Source organism: Lissotriton helveticus, assembly GCF_964261635.1.
Source record: "Lissotriton helveticus chromosome 1_1 unlocalized genomic scaffold, aLisHel1.1 SUPER_1_unloc_3, whole genome shotgun sequence".
Lineage (NCBI taxonomy): Eukaryota > Metazoa > Chordata > Amphibia > Caudata > Salamandridae > Lissotriton > Lissotriton helveticus.
Genome location: NW_027611670.1, coordinates 5,419,016 through 5,436,684, shown reverse-complemented (window position 1 = coordinate 5,436,684; position 17,669 = coordinate 5,419,016). Strand labels below are relative to the sequence as shown.

The window sequence follows — 17,669 nt, the reverse complement described above, 5'->3', positions numbered from 1 at the left end:
CATGGCACTCAGATCCGTCACGTGAGACATCCTTCAACATCATTCAATATCTCCGTGCCTAACAAAAATGAATGTCTCCATCTGTAACGCAACTGGGGCTCATATAAAGCACTATGATCCCTCATATCTTCGGGTCGAGTGCAAGCTTAATAAAACTCCGAATAAATGCAGGGGACATTCCTATTCCAACTCTAATGCTAACCATATGAAGCACCCTACAACTTTATGGCTACTTACACAAAGACGGACTGTAATTCAAGTCACAGAATTTCAAACCCACTACTTCCTGAAGTAAGCCTAAAGGAGGTTCTGGCGGTGCCCGACCAAAAGAACCAGAGGAGGCCAAGTTGCCTGAAGTTTGGGTGGTTTCCTAGGGTCAGCTCCAACTGCAGCGGTTTAGGGAACGTGACTTTTCCTCCTTCAAGAGTTTGACATCAGCCGCTGTCCTAGTGGTTTATGATTTCAAACAAGTTTTTATTGGTTGTTTCCAGACAAAATTACATACAGTAAATCATATAAAGACATACAAGGATATATACGGAAGGACAAACATCAACTAATCATATAAGAAAGTAACAAGTGCGATGGGATCGTAGTTAACATCAACGCGCAGAATGGTACAGTAAAAATCATAGATAAAAACAATACTAATACATACTAAACACAATTTGGTAGGAGAGGGCCTGATCCAATCACTTATTACGATCAGTGAGGATGATTAAGTAGCGATAAACAGACTCGCCAATGAAATCCATTGGCTTTGAGTCTCTGTGACCTCCCCTTGAAGATTTGACTAACAGTGTCACATTGAGCCCCTCACAACTCCCGATGAGGAAGACTCTAGACATTCATTTCAAGCGTTGTCTCTTCATTGTGCCAGACTCCCTGCTGACAGCAGTCACACTGTCGAGGCAGGACCCCTTCTAATGCCACCTGTGCCAGACTCCCTGCTGACAGCAGTCACACTGTCGAGGCAGGACCCCTTCTAATGCCACCTGTGCCAGACTCCCTGCCGACAGCAGTCACACTGTCGAGACAGGACCCCCTTCTAATGCCACCTCTGCCAGACTCCCTGCTGACAGCACTGACACTGCAGAGACAGGACCCCCTTTTAATGCCACCTCTGCCAGATTCCTTGCTGACAGCAGTCACACTGTCAAGACGGGACACCCTTCTAATGCCACCTCTGCCAGACTCCCTGCTTACAGCAGTCACACTGTCGGGACGGGACCCCCTTCTAATGCCACCTCTGCCAGACTCCCTGCTTACAGCAGTCACACTGTCGGGACGGGACCCCCTTCTACTGCCTCCTCTATCAGACTCCCTGCTGACAGCAGTCACACTGTCGGGACGGGACCCCCTTCTACTGCCTCCTCTATCAGACTCCCTGATAACAGCACATATTATCTTGAGTTTAGGGGAGCAATCTCATTTCTTTACAATCAGCAGTCAAATCAAATGGCAAAATCCAAATCATTTTTTAAATTCTATTACATATCCAAAAAAATGCATTTCTTTATATGTAAAAGCTAGTAATTATTGTGTACATTTTATAGCATTGTGATTGGTTCTAGCTATATATTATTTTTGTGCAATCAATCTTTTTGTTTTTCATTTCTTTTGTGGAACAATCATTTCAAAATTTGGCTCCATTAGCCATCTAGAAATTGTCGTCCAAGAATGTAAAATGGTGATTTTGCCTCGCTATCAAACAGTGTGAGGCTCTGTGACTTTTGTTAATGAGCCCATACTGTTGTGCTCAACCTGAATATCACACAACATGCGGCTCATTGACATTTATAAATGATTCTTCACTCTCCGGAAAAGAAGCCACGTGCTCACCCTGGCTATGACACAGCATGTGGGTCAGAGAGTTTCATTATTAATTTGTATCTGCTGAACAGACACCTTGTGCTCGGCCTGGAAATCACACGGCTGCAGCTCCGTGGCCTTCATTATTGATCCTGAACTCTTCTGAAGTGAGGTACGCAACCTGGCTATCACACAGCTGCAGCTCCATGACCTTCATTATTGATCCTGCACTATCGGCATAGTTGGAGCGATCGCGAGAAGTTAACACGTCAGCTGCTACTATGGGCAAAATCCTTATTGCTCAATGGCTGAGAGGCGTCAATGTGCCACGCCCATCGTAGCAGCTGACGCGTGAATCCCGAAGTGAAGCTGTTGCAGCGCTTTCCTCCACTCTAAATGCCTTATTGACTACCCCAGTATAGCCATCACGGCAGGATTGTCATCCTTCACCCTATGGATGGCATCACCGCTTTTACAAGGCATTGTGTAAAAATACCAGGCAATTATTTCTTTAGTCCTGATGATGATCCTTGTATGTTAAGAGATAGGTATCGAAACGTCGTCGACATGTTCAAAAATAGTACCATTGTTTAGCAATTTATATGAAGAATGTGGTCTCTGTTTTGGCTAGCTTGCTTGACTCTATGATTATTCCAAGCAGCCATTGCCCTTTTGTTGCCTGAAACCCTTTGTGTTGTATGCGTTTTGTTTTGCTTTCTCCTACATTGGATGCAGGATTGCGTTCCTTTTTTACATTGTGTTGTGTTGTTTCTTATGTAAACTATTACTGACCAATTGCAAATTAAAAATTCTTTGTCCGACTGGGCATTGAATATCTACAGTACCTATTAAGGTCTATATGTTATTGTCTCTTCTGCACTTCCTATCTAAGGACCACTGTTTCTCTAAAATACTCGTATTACTCTAGCATCCATGACATGCATGTGCGACTGGACGCCATATTGTGCACCCCTGGCGTCCATGTTAAGGTGACAGATAGTGAGTATTTAGTGAGAACAATCTCTGACCATAATCCGTTGTTAGTGCGGATACGATGGAGCTGAGAGAGATCACTTATACAGACCTGGCGGCTCCGCCCGGAGGCGCTGGAAGATCCAGTCTTTAGTGAAGGGTTGGGGGTGGGCATTGCCCGATATTTTGAGGAGAATGAGGGGACGGCGCCATCTGCGGTAATAGAATGGGATGCATTTAAGGTTGTGGTCAGGGGCGTTTGCATTAACAAGGTGGCAGGGGTCAGGAAAACGTTACTGGCAGACCTGGAATCAGCGGAGGGCAGACTGAGGGGCAAGAAGCCGAGGAAGCTGTTGCGGTGCAGATGAAGAGGTTACGCTCATTCGATTACAAGAAATTAGGACACGGATACACGCGAGGGGGACAAATCGGGCGCTCTGCTGGCGTGGCTAGCCAACCCACTACCAAGGGGTGAACCGATCTTAGGCTTGAGGGCGGCCTCAGGGAAGTTGATGCACAAGCAGGTAGGGATTAATGGGTGTTCCTAGAGTATTATGCCGATTTATACCGCACTCAGCTAGCCGTGTATGCAGAGGGAATTATCTGGAAGGGCTTGCGATGCCGAGTTTGAGCAGGGAGATTCGCGGGGTGGTGAGATCACGGTGGGCGAGATCAGATGCGCGGTCAGGCACATGGCCCGCAATAAGACACCTGGGGTGGATGGCCTGCCTATTGAATTTTATTCCAAATACCTGGACTCTCTGGCCCTGAGACTGCAAGTAGTCTATAAGGAGGCACTCGCAGTGAGGAGGCTGCCTGGTACCACTAGGGAGGCGATTATCAGTTCCCTCCTGAAGCCTGAGTTTGAGCAGGGAGATTCGCAGGGTGGTGAGATCACGGTGGGCGAGATCAGATGCGCGATCAGGCACATGGCCTGCAACAAGACACCTGGGGTGGATGGCCTGCCTATTGAATTTTATTCCAAATACCTGGACTCTCTGGCCCTGCGACTGCAAGTAGTCTATAAGGAGGCACTCGCAGTGAGGAGGCTGCCTGGGACCACTCAGGAGGCGATTATCATTCCCCTCCTGAAGCCGGGTAGGGAAGCTGCGGATGTGAAGGCCTACCGCCCACTTTCAATGTTGGCGACCGACTACAAAATCCTGAATAAGATCCTGGTGACACGCCTACTCCAGAACATGACGCAGTTAGTGCACCGGGATGAATCGGGGTTTATCCCTAAACGCAGCACGGCTATCAATGTCAGGCGCTTATTGTGAATCCTGGCAGACTGCCAGGAGCCGACAGTGAAGGCCTTGATTTTATCGGTGGATATAGAGAAGGCATTTTGATAGCCTGGAATGGCCATTACTTTTTCAGGTAATGCGCAAAGTGGGATTGGGTGAAACGTTTGTGAGGTGGACCCGCATCTTGTATGATTCAGCGACGTGGGGGCGGTATCAGTGCCCTGTTCAATGGGACGAGGGACGCGACAGGGCTGCCTGCTATCTCTGCTTCTGTTTGCATTGGCAATTGAGCCACTGGCGGTGCAAGCCTGGTCTGGGAAGTATTATGCTGGGATAGAGGTCCGTGGGGAAGTACACTATATATTGCTTTACGCGGATGACCTATTGATGTTTCTGGCCGAGCCCGATGAGGTAGGCACAGGGACCACAGAGCAGTTGGGGAAGTTTGGGGAGGTGTAAGGATAATGCGTAGCTCCCGCAGGGCTGGAGAGGCTGAGATGGGAGCCTAGTTGCCTACAATACCTGTAAACTAACATCTACCATGAACAGGCGGATCTATTGGAGGGCAATGTGAATAGAGCGTTATGAGGGATCAAGGGGAGTATGGCGTTCTGGGACACTCTTCCGCTCTCGGTTGCGGGTCGAGTGGCGGTGCTGAAGATGGTAGCGCTGCCTAGACTTTTATATTACTTCAGGACGCTGCCGGTCGAGATCCTGGGCTCGGTGTTCAGGGCACTGCGGTCCATGGTGGGGGGTTTCTGTGGAGAAATGGTAGGCGGCGGGTGGCTCTCGCCACGATGATGAGGCCTAGGGGTGCAGGAGGATGGGCGGTCCCGGATTTTGAAGGGTATTATTTCGCGGCTCGTCTGCAGTGGCTTACGCAGGCAGTGGCTAGGGAATTTAGGGGGCCGGATGGACCAGAGGACCGATGGCTACCAAGGCATATTCTCTCATTTGTGGTAATTGGACAACAATTGCGACTCAATTCCTTGACCAGTGAAGAGAAAACACTCAGAGCAAGATGGAATGGATACAAACGTAGGTGTGGTGTTCCACGCCCGTATGCGCCGGAGATTCCCCTGGGCATGTGCAAGGCCTTCCCACATGGGGGGACTGGTCTGCATTGTGGGAATATTTAGGACTGCAGATGATTGGGACTTATATGAGGAGGGGGCCCTCCTGCCTTTCCAGGCATTGCATGACAGCTATGGCCTGCCTATAGGTGGCTATTTGTTGCATGCAGCTCTGCTGGCTGCGATTCAGAAATACTGGGGAACGGGGCTATTGGAGCCTCAGACGTCCTTGACGTGCCAATATGTGGTAATGGCAGCGGGGACGGTGAAAGCAGTGACATGTCTTTACAGGCGAATGGTGGAGGAAGGACTGCAGCCACGAACACAGCTGCGCGGAAAATGGGAAGCGGACTTGGGAAAGGATATTCCTGAGATGGCATGGACCAGAGTAGTTGAAAGGGCATGGCAAAGTACACTAAATGCCAGGTTTCAGCTCATTAATTTCTACGTTGTACATAGGGCCTACTTAACCTCAGAGCGGATAGCTAAATATTTTCACGTAGACACTGCATGCTGTTCCAAGTGCAACATGAGAACGGCGGATTTCCAACATATGATGTGGAGTGGCCCGCAGCTCGAAACATATTAGGAGGCGGTGATTGAGGTCTTGTGCGGGGAAACAGACAGGCAGGTGGAGTCCGACATGGGGGCGTGTATATTGCACTGGTTTCCACACACAAAGCGCACTAAGATCACAAGCAAGTTTATGGACTGAGGGTTGTGGCTGGCTAAGCGAGAATTGACAAGGCAGTGGAAATCCAGGCAGGGCCCTAGTGTGGAGCGATGGAGGGTGGAGTTTGCGAAATGGGCAGCCAGTGAGAGCATAGTTAGAATTATAAATTAATTAAAAAAAAAAAAAAAAAAAAAAAAAAAAAAAAACATACCGACAAAGCAATGGAAACCGCACAAACATGGGAAGCATTGGTAGCGCTGTTGATGCATTCGGAGGCAGATTCCTACGCAGGCTAACTGGAGGGTTCTCAGGACGCTGTTGGGCCACGAAACACATAGATAGGTGTGAATAGTCCATGGGCGAGTGGGAGCGAGGGCAGAACTAACGGACTTGGGAGTATGGCTGAAGTGAGATCAGAGACCTACATTCCCTAGCACGGAAAGACATTTGGTTATTCTTGTTTATGTTGTTTGGAGCCCACCGGTGGGGGGAGTTAAGGGGAAGGGCAGGGTGGGAGGATGCGGGAGGCACTAGGTTGAGGAGTCATTGCACCATGGGATGACATCAAATGCATATATTGAGGAAGTCCTTGATAAATAAGGTGAACAGGATGTAATATAAGGTGTCATAGACTAAATATATTGATGTTGTCTCCACTGTGGATACTAAATAATCATGCAATGTATTTTGATTTGTGCCTTCCATTGATGAACATGTGCTATGTAAAACTGTGTGTGTGTGTTGAAAATCACTAACAATTGCTTTAAAAAAAAAACCACTGATTCAGTGTCCTCAAAAAAGGTTCAAATAAAAAAAACAGACACTGAAAAAGGATCCCTCGAAACATAAACCTGAATGAACTAACATCTATCAGCAATTACATCCTAACCCCTCCCAAGGACATGTCAGATGTCAAGGACCTTACTGATCATTACACTAATTCAATAACAAACATTCTAGACTCTCTGGCACCCCTCGAACTAAAAAGAGTATCCACCAAAGACTCCGAGCCTTGGTACAATGGTAGTCTAAACACTGAAAGATGCAATCTAAGATTGAGTGAAGGGTCATGGAGATTCTCCTCCTCGCTCGAACACCTCCAGCACCTGAGATCTCTAAGAATCATTTACAACAAACACATACATAGCTCAAAAGTAAACGTCTTCAGGAAACAGCTAAACAATGCCAGGAATCGACATAAAAATTGTTTGAATTCATTAAATTGCAATATATCTGGAAACCCAGCCTGCTTTCCGGGTCTAATCTGCAGCCTAACGGCTAAAAACTTGCTGCCTTCCTACTGGGACAGATGAAAAAATTGAAAATGACTTAAAGACTACATTGGATCTACCCCTGACACCTTCACATATCAGCCCCGACCTACCCATGTGACCTGAGCGTCCTACACACACACCCAAACATATTGCTGTGTGGAGTTCATTCAAATCCTTTGAAGAAATGACCACAAAAAATCCTGTCAAACCACCTCAGAGATACGCTTCCTTCAAATCTCTTCAGTGAGATTAAAACCCCTCTTCTCCCACTCTGGATCAAAATAGTAAATCATTCATTAATTCAAGGCAGTATAGCAGACTGCCTCAAGTCTGGACAGATAATCGCCATTCTTAAAAAACCCACAGCAGAACACACTGATCTACATACCTTCCGCCCTATCTCTAGCCTCCCAACTCTTTCAAAGCTCCACCCTCAACTCAACCGCAAGGCTTATTACTGGATTCAAATGTAATAACCACATCACACCTTATTAGAAATCACTAAACTGGCTCCCTTACGAGGCAAGAAAAACCTTTTCAATTGCCTGCATGACACACAAAGCCACACACTCCAACACCCAATGTACATTGCACAAACATGTTGTCTTTACTGTTGAAACTGCAGAAATTCAAGAAGAAAACGTAGCCTTCTCCGGCATTGCCCAGAGACTCTGGAATTCGCTACCATCTGAAATCAAAATGAACTCTGAACCTGCATCTTAAAATAAAAAACAGAAAGTGCTACTGATGAACAAGTTCTTGCTTTAGCTCTCTTGATACTGTTGTTTTGCGATGGTCATTATTGTTTATTATTGCCTGTCTTACCTGTGTCTCTGCGGGCGGCTCCTCCATTGGAGGGAAGGAGCGTCACCCCACTTAAATGCCCCCAGAAAAGACCTAGAGACTAAAAATACCATGATAATGAAGATAGTTTCTGATAGCATATTTGAATGCATTTTACTATCCACCTGGCAATTCCAGCATTGAAAATTGGGTTGCCTTTATAAGGTGGTGAGAAAGCCACAAACAGTTGTTTTGTTTTCCTAAAGGCTTTAGTCCTGTCTATGTAATAAAGTAAAGCTCTTTTGATATCAAGCGTGTGAAGACCTCTTTCTGCTACAGAATCAGGGTTTTGGAAAAATACTGGTAACTCTACTGATTGATTAAGAAGATGGAACTGAGAAATCACCTTTGGAAGAACTGTTGGGTTTGTTCTAAGAACCACTTTGTTGCGATGTATTTGTAAAAATGGTTCTTGTACGGTTAAAGCCGGAATCTCACTTACTCTCCTGAGAGAGGTGATTGCGACAAGGAAAGCTACTTTCCATGTAAGGAATTGTAATTCGTATTTGTGTAAAGGCTTAAACGGGGGACCCATGAGCCTAGTAAGAACATTGTTTAGGTTCCACACTGGAGATGGTGGCAGTCTGGTTGGAATTATTCTTTTAAGGCCTTCCATGAAGGCTTTGATAGCAGGTACCCTAAACAATGACAAATGTTGCCTGTTTTGTAAGTAGGCTGCAAGAGCAGCTAGATGTAATCTGATTGATGAGTGTGCAAGATTTCATCTTTTTAGATGTAGTAAATAGCAAATAATGTTCTGAATGGAAGCATCTAATGGGTCAATTTTGTTGTTATTGTAGTAAATGACAAATCTTTTCCATTTAGCTGCATAGCAAGCTCTAGTAGTGGGGCGTCTGGCTTCTTTAATAATATTCATACAGTCCGTGGGAGGTTCAGGTAATCGAACTCTAAGATTTCAGGAGCCAGATTGCTAGATTCAGTTGTGCTAGATCTGGGTGCCTTATCTCTCCATGGTTCTGCGTCAGCAGTTTTGGGGACAGATGTAGTTTTTGGTGTGGAACTATTGAGAGTTCGAGGAGTGTTGTGAACCATGGTTGCCGTGCCCATGTGGGAGCAACCAGGATCATCTTGAGAGACTAATGTTTGAGCTTGCGTACTACTAGTGGGATGAGTGGGAGTGGCGGAAAAGCGTACACAAATCTCCCTGACCAGTTCATCCACATTCCATTGCCCTTGGACAACGGGTTTGGGAACCTGGTAGCGAAGGTGTGACAATTTGCGTTTGAGTGTGTGGCGAACAGATCTATGTCTGGTTGACCTCACATTTGGAAGAAAGGTTGAAGGACTTGTGGATGAAGTTCCCATTCGTGTATTTGTTGAGTCTGACGACTTAACAGATCCGCTATCTGATTGTTTACTCATGGAAGATGTTCTGCCAGGAGATATATGTTTTGTGTAATGGCCCACCTCCATATACTTTGCACTACGTGAGACAGCTGCAAAGAATGTGTTCCTCCTTGCTTTTGTATGTAGTACATTGCTGTCATATTGTCCATCTGGACTAAGGCAGCCTTGTTGAGAAGATGTACTTGGAACTAGAAATATTGCCAGTGGTTCTAGGTGATTGATGTGGAGCGCATTTTGTTGAGTGGTCCACTTGCCCTGAATTGTGTGATTTAGGAGATGGGCTCCCCAGCCGGTGAGTGATGCGTCTGTTGTTAGCACTATTTGTGAAACTGGCTCTAGGAACGGCCGTCCTTTGGAAAGGTTTAGTGTGTTCCACCACTGCAGAGAGCGATGTGTTTGGCTGTCTACCAACATCAGATCTGTAAGTTGTCCCTGAGCCTGATTCCACTGACATGCCAGACATGCTTGTAAAGGGCGAATCAGAAGTCTTGCGTGAGGTACGATGAAAATGCAAGAGGCCATCATCCCTATTAGCTGCATAAACACTTGTGCTTAGAGAGAGTGTTGAGGCTGAAGCTGGGTGATGAGGGTTTGCATGCTGGCTATCCTGGCTGGATTGGGGTATGCTAGAGCTTTGCAAGTGTCTATTGTAGCTCCTAGATACTGATGTACCTAGGAGGGTTGAAGGTGTGACTTGGTGTAGTTTAGTGAGATCCCTAAGTCGTGTAATAGCTGGATCATTTGATAAGTGTGATGAACACACTGAGGTATGACTTGGCATTTAAGACCCAGAAGTCCAGGTATGGAAATGCGTGGATTTGCTGCCTTCTTAAGTGCGCTGCTACTACTGCAAGGCACTTTGTGAACACCCTGAGTGCTGTGGTCACCCCAAATGGATGGGCCTTGAACTGATAATGCTGGCCGTCCACTGTGAATCTTAGGTATTTTCTGTGAGCAGGGTGAATGGGAATTTGGAAGTAGGAGTCCTTGAGATCTAGTGTGGCAAGGAAGTCGCTTCTTTGAAGCAGTGGAAGGATCTGCTGAAGAGTGATCATGTGAAAATGATCTGATTGAATGTAGAAATTGAGAGGTCTGAGGTCCAGTATTGGTCTTAGAGTCCCGTCTTTTTGGGGGATTAGGAAATACAGGGAGTAGACCCATGTTCCTTGATGTTGTATGGGAACTGGTTATATTGCGTGCTTTTGAAGCAGTGAAAGAACTTCTTGTTTGAGGAGTGTTAGATGTTCCCCGGACATTGGACGCTGTTTGGGTGGTAAGTTGAGTGGAGTAGCAGAAAGTTCCAGGCAGTAACCATACCGGACAATATGTCTTACCCACTTGTCCATAGTTTTGGAATTCCAGACAGGTAGGAACTGTGATAGCCTCCCTCCGACCGGAGTGGAATGGGCTGGAGGGAAGTCACTGCTTCCTAGCGGGGGAGGTGCGAGTGTTGTTGTTACCTCGACCTCTCCCTTTGTTGTTACTTTCCCTCCTCTTACTTTACCTCTAAAATATCCCCTACTGGGAGATGTTTGTGTGGTGTTTTTGTATGAAGAGGAAGCAGTGTCTGTACCAATGTTCTTGGATTATCCTCTGTAGAAGGAGCGGCGAAAGGAACCATGTGTGGATGGAGACTGTAATGCTCCCATGGATTTAGCAGTCGCCGTGTCCGTTTTTATTTTTTGGTGTCTACAGCCGGTCCAAAAAGTTGTTGCTGATTGAACAGCTGGTTGAGGATAGTTGTTTGTACCTCCTGTTTGAAGCCAGAAATGTGCAACCAAGCATGTTGTCTGAGTAACATGCTAGTGTTAAAGGCCCTAGTGGCGGTCTCTGCTACATCAAGGGCACACTTGATTGATGCATTGGTTATTAATTTTCCCTCTTGGATGAGATCATTGGCCTTGGTCTTGTATTGATCTGGTAAATGTTGCAATAGGGTTTCTAGTTGGTTATAGTGAGCCCTATCATACCTAGCAAGTAATGCTTGTGTGTTGGCTATCCGCCAGTGATTAGCCGCTTGAGCAGCAACTCGTTTGCCGGAAGCATCTAATAATTTATACTTCTTGTCCGGAGGTTGTGCCTCACCAGAGGTCTGAGAATTAGCCAGTTTTCTAGCATTAGCTACCACCAGGGAATCTTAAGGGAGTTGACTTTTGATGTAGGCGGGATCATTGAGAGGAGGTTTATATTTTTTGTCAATTCTCAGATTGAGAATTCTAGCCCTAACAGGGTCTTTAAATATGTCAGGGGCATGTTTAATGACCCCTTTTAACATTGGCAGGGTTTGTACAGTCTTTAGTGACTGCTCAAAAGTGTCTGAATGCATTGAAACACCATGGTATGTAGCTGCCCTATTTACCAGCTTACTAAAACCAATATTGTCATCTGGGGGAGATGGCTACGTGGGGTATGCCTGGGGATCAGGGAGGTCTGCAGGGTCGACCGGGTCATCATAATCGTCCCAGTCGTACTGTGGTACGTCTGTTGGTATCAGGGTCTGTAAAAGGGTCATTGTTGCCTCTCCCATCCCCTAAATCATCATCGACCTGTGGTAATGGTGAGTTTGGTGGAAGTATAGGACAGTGTGGAGGAGAGATAGGATTGGTAGGAAGAACAGGAGAAGAGGGTTGCATAGGTTAAGTAGCACCGTTTTTTTACTTAACAGGCACTACAGGAATGCCTGGTGTATCCAGTTTCCTCTTCTTGTGTGGAACAGTAGACACATGTCCGGTTTCGGGTCTATGTGGAGTGTTTTTTTATTTGAATCGATAGTATCCGGTCGAAAAAGTTCTTCCTCTTCGGTAGACGCTTTCGGTGCCGATCTTTTCGGGTCCAAGCGAGGTTTGGATTTCTGCTCCGGAGCCTTGGAAGGTATTTTTGGATCCTTCTGCTTCGATGTGGAGGCGGAAATCTTTTTTGGTTCCAAATGTGTTGATTTCGGATCAGATGCCTTTTCTTTCGGCGTATGGGTGGTCGACTACAGATGAAACAACAGATGAAAAAAATGAAAAAACGGGCTGAATGGCAAGTTAGATATAAAATAGAGATTTTCATTGCTGTTGTATTCGTGGCTTTTACAGAACGCGAGAACCACACCGATTTCCGCTCTGAGACTGGCGTCCTGATTGACTACAACAGTGGGGCATGGAGCAAATTCCATATTAAAGGTACATTGTCGCCCCTCGTGTTTAAATGTTCAATCATTCCGTTTGGGGCCAGATAGTGATTCATACTGTTTCTGTATTTGTGGCTTTTTACAGAACGCGAGAATTATTTTCGCACCGCTCGCGACTGACTTTACACCCATGTTAGGAGAAGAGGTTTCCATGCGAGCTTTTCAGTAATTATTGGCACGCTCAGCCCGAGCATAAGTAAGATTTCAACTTGCCATTCAGCCTGTTTTTTCATTTTTTTCATCTGTTGTTTCATCTGTAGTCAAGCCCGGAGCTAAAACTCCCTTTTTCCTCCACAGCCACGGTTCCAAACCTCGAGCCCCAATACAACCCTGTCTCGCCGACAGCCCTAAACTACAGCTGGATTAAAACACTTTTCCCACACCCCTCCAATTCGATTGAGGTAATTTCTCGTTTAGGGGGGGGGGGGGGCTTGGACTGAGGCTTTTAGAACAGACCGACAAGCACGGACAGAGGGGCAGTTACTAAACCTTGTTTTTTTTTGTTGTTTTTTTTAAAACCTTTATTGGTGATAAGGAGAATGTACACAGCCAGTCGCCTACAACCTGTCTCCCACAGGCCGGCCGCGGTCATAATGCAAACATATACATAGGCGAATGGGATTACGGAAATATACATAAAGAAATGAGGCAGTCGTATAACCACAGCAATTCACCCACATCCTTACAGGCCGGCCACGATGGGAGGAATAATCAATCTGTAGCTTAGTGGTAAAACAAACTAGCAAGACGGCAATGTACAGACATAGCCACATGGTATGAGGTTACATTTATGCTAGTGAAGCAATCAAACAGTTCAACAAAATTAGAACAGTCCCAACTGTGATGCTCTAGGCGTTTCGAAGGGTGTAAGGGTAGCGAGGCGCAGGGCCGCCGGCAAGATACAGCAAGGGAGGGGGGGGAGGGGGGGGGGGGAGGGGGGCCAGGGAGGGAGGGGGGGGGACGACAATCCAGGCCAAGCAGGGAACATACATGACGGGACCAATGAGGCGCTGCCAGTAACATGGGTTGCACAGTATGGTAGTAGCTGTGATAGGGAATGGACAACCGCACGGCAGCGGTGAAGGGAGGGGGGGAGGGAGCTGGGCGTCACAACCGAAGTAGTGTCCTGCACGTGTGTATTCAGGCCAGTGGTGTTAACCTACCCTATGTGTGGCGCTTAGCAAGCTTGCGTGGAAGAGGTCCGCGCCCCCAGGGAAAGGTTGCACTCGGGAAGCGGGCACAGCTAGTCATCAGGTTCGCCCCCATCCGGCCGGGGGTCAACCGTGTCCTGAAGTGTAAGGAGATACGAGGTCAGGGGAGCCCATAGGTCTTTAGGACGCGACTTCGGGGGTAACAAATCAGCATATGTGTGCAGGTGTTCTTGCCATGTTGTCATCGTGGAAAGCCATGTCTTAAATTTAGGTGCTCGACCCCTACCCCAGCGGCATGCCACATGTCTCTTGGCCAGCAGGAAGCCCAACGCCAGAAACTTACGGTGTGTCCTAACAATTGGGGGTAGGAGACCCAGTAAAGCAATCCTGGGGCAAGGTGTAATGGCCACTCCCGCCATGTCACTTAGCGCCTGGAATATCTCTGCCCAATACAAAGCTACAGCCGGACATAACCAGGACAGGTGGAAAAAATCCGCTCCCTCGGAGCCACACCTCAAGCATCTGTCGTTATCGCGCAGACCAAAGCGAAGTAGGTTGGCAGGGGTATGGTAGAGTCGGTGCAGGAATTTATAATGCGCTAGCCTGAGTCGTGCATTGCCCGTGACTGCGGAAGTGTGCAAGCAGCTCTCTTCCCAGTGCTCATCCGTCAATGGCTCGCCAAGGTCTCTGTCCCAGTCTCCACGCGATCTGAGCGTCGGGGGTGGGGGGGGGCCTGGGAGCAGTTATACAACATAGACACCAAATGTTTCGGGGGGTCGGGCTGCAAGAGAGCATGCAACGGAGCCACAGTGTCAGGCTCAGTTGGAAAATTGGGTGTAGCCGCCCGGACATTCTGGCGTAGGCGGGTGTAGAGGAAGGAGTCCATGACCGAGGGCGTTGAGTCTCCCAAAAATTGGGGCGAGGTGCGAAATTGTCCCTCGAGATACAGGTCTCCCCAGGTTTGCATCGCGTACTTCTTTAGTAGTTTACGGCCAATTTATTCGCATGCAACGCTCAATCTAGGATCATGCGCTAAGAGCATGCGTGGCGAGTACAAAAACTCGACCTCCATCCGGGCCGCAATGCGATTCCAGGCCCGCACCGTGCATTTGACCGTGGTAGGGTCTCGCTCACCAGCCCGGGCGGGAGTGTAGAGGTACCCCGATGGTTGAGCCGGTCTCATATAGCCGTCTTCCACCGCGAGGTGTGCCATGAAGGGAGGGGGGTGTAGCCAGTAGGTGGCGAAGTGTCCCTGGGCACAGTCGTAATAGAGTTGAAAATTCGGGACGTCAAACCCGCCCTGGTTGTATGGCAGCATCAGTGTCCGGAGACTGAGTCGAGCCTGCTTGCCACCCCATATCAGTCGGGACAACTGGGAATTCAGCACTCGAAGGAAGCTGGCTCCTGGAGTGTACGGGATATTAGTGAAGAGATACAGAAGCTTGGGGAGAATGACCATCTTTATAAGGGAGATGCGTCCCGCCATTGAGAGGGGGAGGTGAATCCACTTGGTGATGGTGTCAGTTATCTTATCGATGGCAGTGCCATAATTGGTTCTGATAAGAGCTTCCCGATCTCTGGTCACGACTATGCCCAGGTATTTTATTTCGTCCGCCTCCCACAGTAGGGGGTAGTCCAGCGGGAAAGGGACAGTTTTGTCCGTCAGTGGAAAGAGGGCCGACTTAGACCAATTGATCTGGATCCCAGAAATGGCACCGAACTTGGTTATCTCTCGTAGTAGGGGGTTAAGGTTTTCCTTTGGTTTATCGATGTATAAGGTCACATCGTCAGCATATAAGGCGATCAGCAACCGGCGTTCCGGATAAATCAAGGAGCGATGATTATGATGCTGCCGGAGTTTGGCCGCCAGTGGCTCAATGGCTATCGCAAAAAGGACCGGAGAAAGCGGGCAGCCTTGTCTTGTGCCCCTATGGATCTCAAATGGGGCAGAGCGGGAGCCATTTAACAACACGGAGGCTTGAGGTCTGTAATATAACAACCGGATCCAGTCAAGAAAGGAGAAAGGGATCCCCATCCGTTCCAGAAGGGCAAGCAGGTAGTACCACTCAAGGGAATCGAACGCTTTCGTTGCGTCCAAGAAGACAGCTGCCGCCTCGCACCTAGGGTTAATGTCCTGCAGGACCGCCTGCAGGGTGCGTAAATTATGGGACGTCGCGGGAGGGGTTGAGGTTGCAGTGCTCAAAGAAAAAGAAGAAGAAAAGGAAAATAATCCAAGTGATTCTAAAAATACCTACGATGATGTCATGAAATACTTTATTAGGGCTGACCATCAAAGTGGTATGGTTAAAAACAGTATGCTGATAGCATATAAGGAATTGCTACCCACCAATGTTGTTGTTTCCTTTTCTTCTTCTTTTTCTTTGAGCACTGCAACCTCAACCCCTCCCGCTCATATACTGTCATCTGTTGGTGAAATGTTCTGGGTCCATCACTAGGCAGTCCTATGGATTGTTTCCAAGGCAGACCCTAGAGGACACCATTTACCAACATATACCCAGATGACGAGATTCCACTTATGAGTGGGCTGATGGGTATCTTTTTCCTCTCCTTGTGCATCTTCTCTTGTTTTTGTTTTCTTGGTTGTTTCCAGATTAACTGTGTATTCTGGGCATGTAAAGAGGACACTATTAGGTCCCAATAGAGAGATTTGCTATTTTCTTTTCTCTCCCTCTGTATTTCTGAGACCTTCTGTACCTTCCGTGTGTTTTAGTGTCTAGTTGGGGGACTAGGTACCAGTAGGTCTATAATAATTTTTTTTCCCCTCGGACCCCCCCTTAACCGTTTATCTCTCTGGTATGCAGAAGATACCTTTTGTTATAACTTTCTTTTATGCAGTGTGTGCTTCCTCTCTGGAATTACATGATGCTTTAGATGAACGTTATTCTGTCATGCTGAGGCAATTTGTCTTTCTGATAATATTTCAGATGAGGATGCTGAAGTGGTCTTTCTACATTATTTCTGATGCTGTGTGCACAGATATGGTTTTGCTCTGGGTTAATGAAATGCTAAATTAGAGACTTCACTTACAGGTATAGTACTTTCCTCGCCAAACCTAGATTTTTGGAAATTGTTTAAACGTAGAATGCTGGATGTTCTTCAGTTTTTCAAAATAATCCTTCTTATGGCACTGACATTCAGTTGCTTATTGCTAAATCTTGCTTTCTTCGTCCGTACTTTCAATCACCTATAGTATTAAAATGAAATAGTTAATACATGTACATTTCCAAAAATATAATTTACAAGCCAAATCAATGCAGAATTTTGAAAATGTTTAGCTGTTTTTCAGACAGAGCAGAGTGTAGAATGGTAGCCTGAGAGTACTTGGATGTAGGAGTGAGGATTTGTAGAATTTTCAACATTTTATTAAGCTCACAAAGGATACATGTACCCTATGGAGTTGTAACATAGAATCCCAAAGGCAGAAATTAAAGTCATATGGACTGGCACCAAACAGATATTAAAAAAATATTCTTATTAATTAATTTGTAATGCAGATTTCTGGGACGGTAATTACTCGTCCACGGACAACAGGCGTTTTCCCCTGCCCTGAGTTACCCCCTACTTGTATCTGGCATCCTGACTTTTGAGTTTTGGCCTCTGCCTCAAGCAAATCTATTGTGTGCTGCGAGGACTATGCCTAGACCTATCCCTCAACTATGGTCCAGAGTGTGAATCGAGGGCTCCCGAAGGTTTCTCCCGCTTCACCCGCGTCCTGTTATACGGGCACTTTAAGTTCTACGGATCTGCAGTAACGGCCCCCGCCGGCACCGCGGTGCTAAGGCGCTGATTGTGCTGTGATGCTGCTCGTGCGGCGGCCAATGCAGGGGTCAAAGGAGCCTTGGCCTGCGGTGCTGCTGGTGCGGCAGCTGCTGCAGGGCACAGAGGCACAGAGGGCACAGAGGAGCCTTGGCCTGCCTCCTGCCTCCTGATTTTACGTATATACCTAGCATTGAGCAGAGCAGAGCCGAGGAGTGGAGAGAAGTGTCTACATCTGCCGTCGGTAGTGGGACTGGCTCTGGATCCCGCTCTTGCTCCTGAACGATTGCCAGTATTCTCCCTT

At 47.1% G+C, this 17,669-nt stretch overlaps 1 protein-coding gene across 3 annotated transcripts in view; it reads right to left on the bottom strand.

Moving 5' to 3' along the window:
* Positions 1 to 17,669, bottom strand: part of LOC144805852 (uncharacterized) — a 115,094-nt gene that overhangs the window by 36,607 nt on the left and 60,818 nt on the right. The window contains exon 4 of one of the 3 annotated variants that reach the window (XM_078672334.1): positions 10,130 to 10,139. The exons of 1 other annotated variant lie outside the window; for it this stretch is intronic. In XM_078672334.1, the coding sequence (XP_078528460.1) occupies positions 10,130 to 10,139 (10 nt within the window). Of the gene's footprint in view, positions 1 to 10,129; positions 10,140 to 16,636; positions 16,782 to 17,669 lie in introns of those variants that run through there. One more of the 3 variants, XM_078672333.1, reaches the window with a different exon arrangement.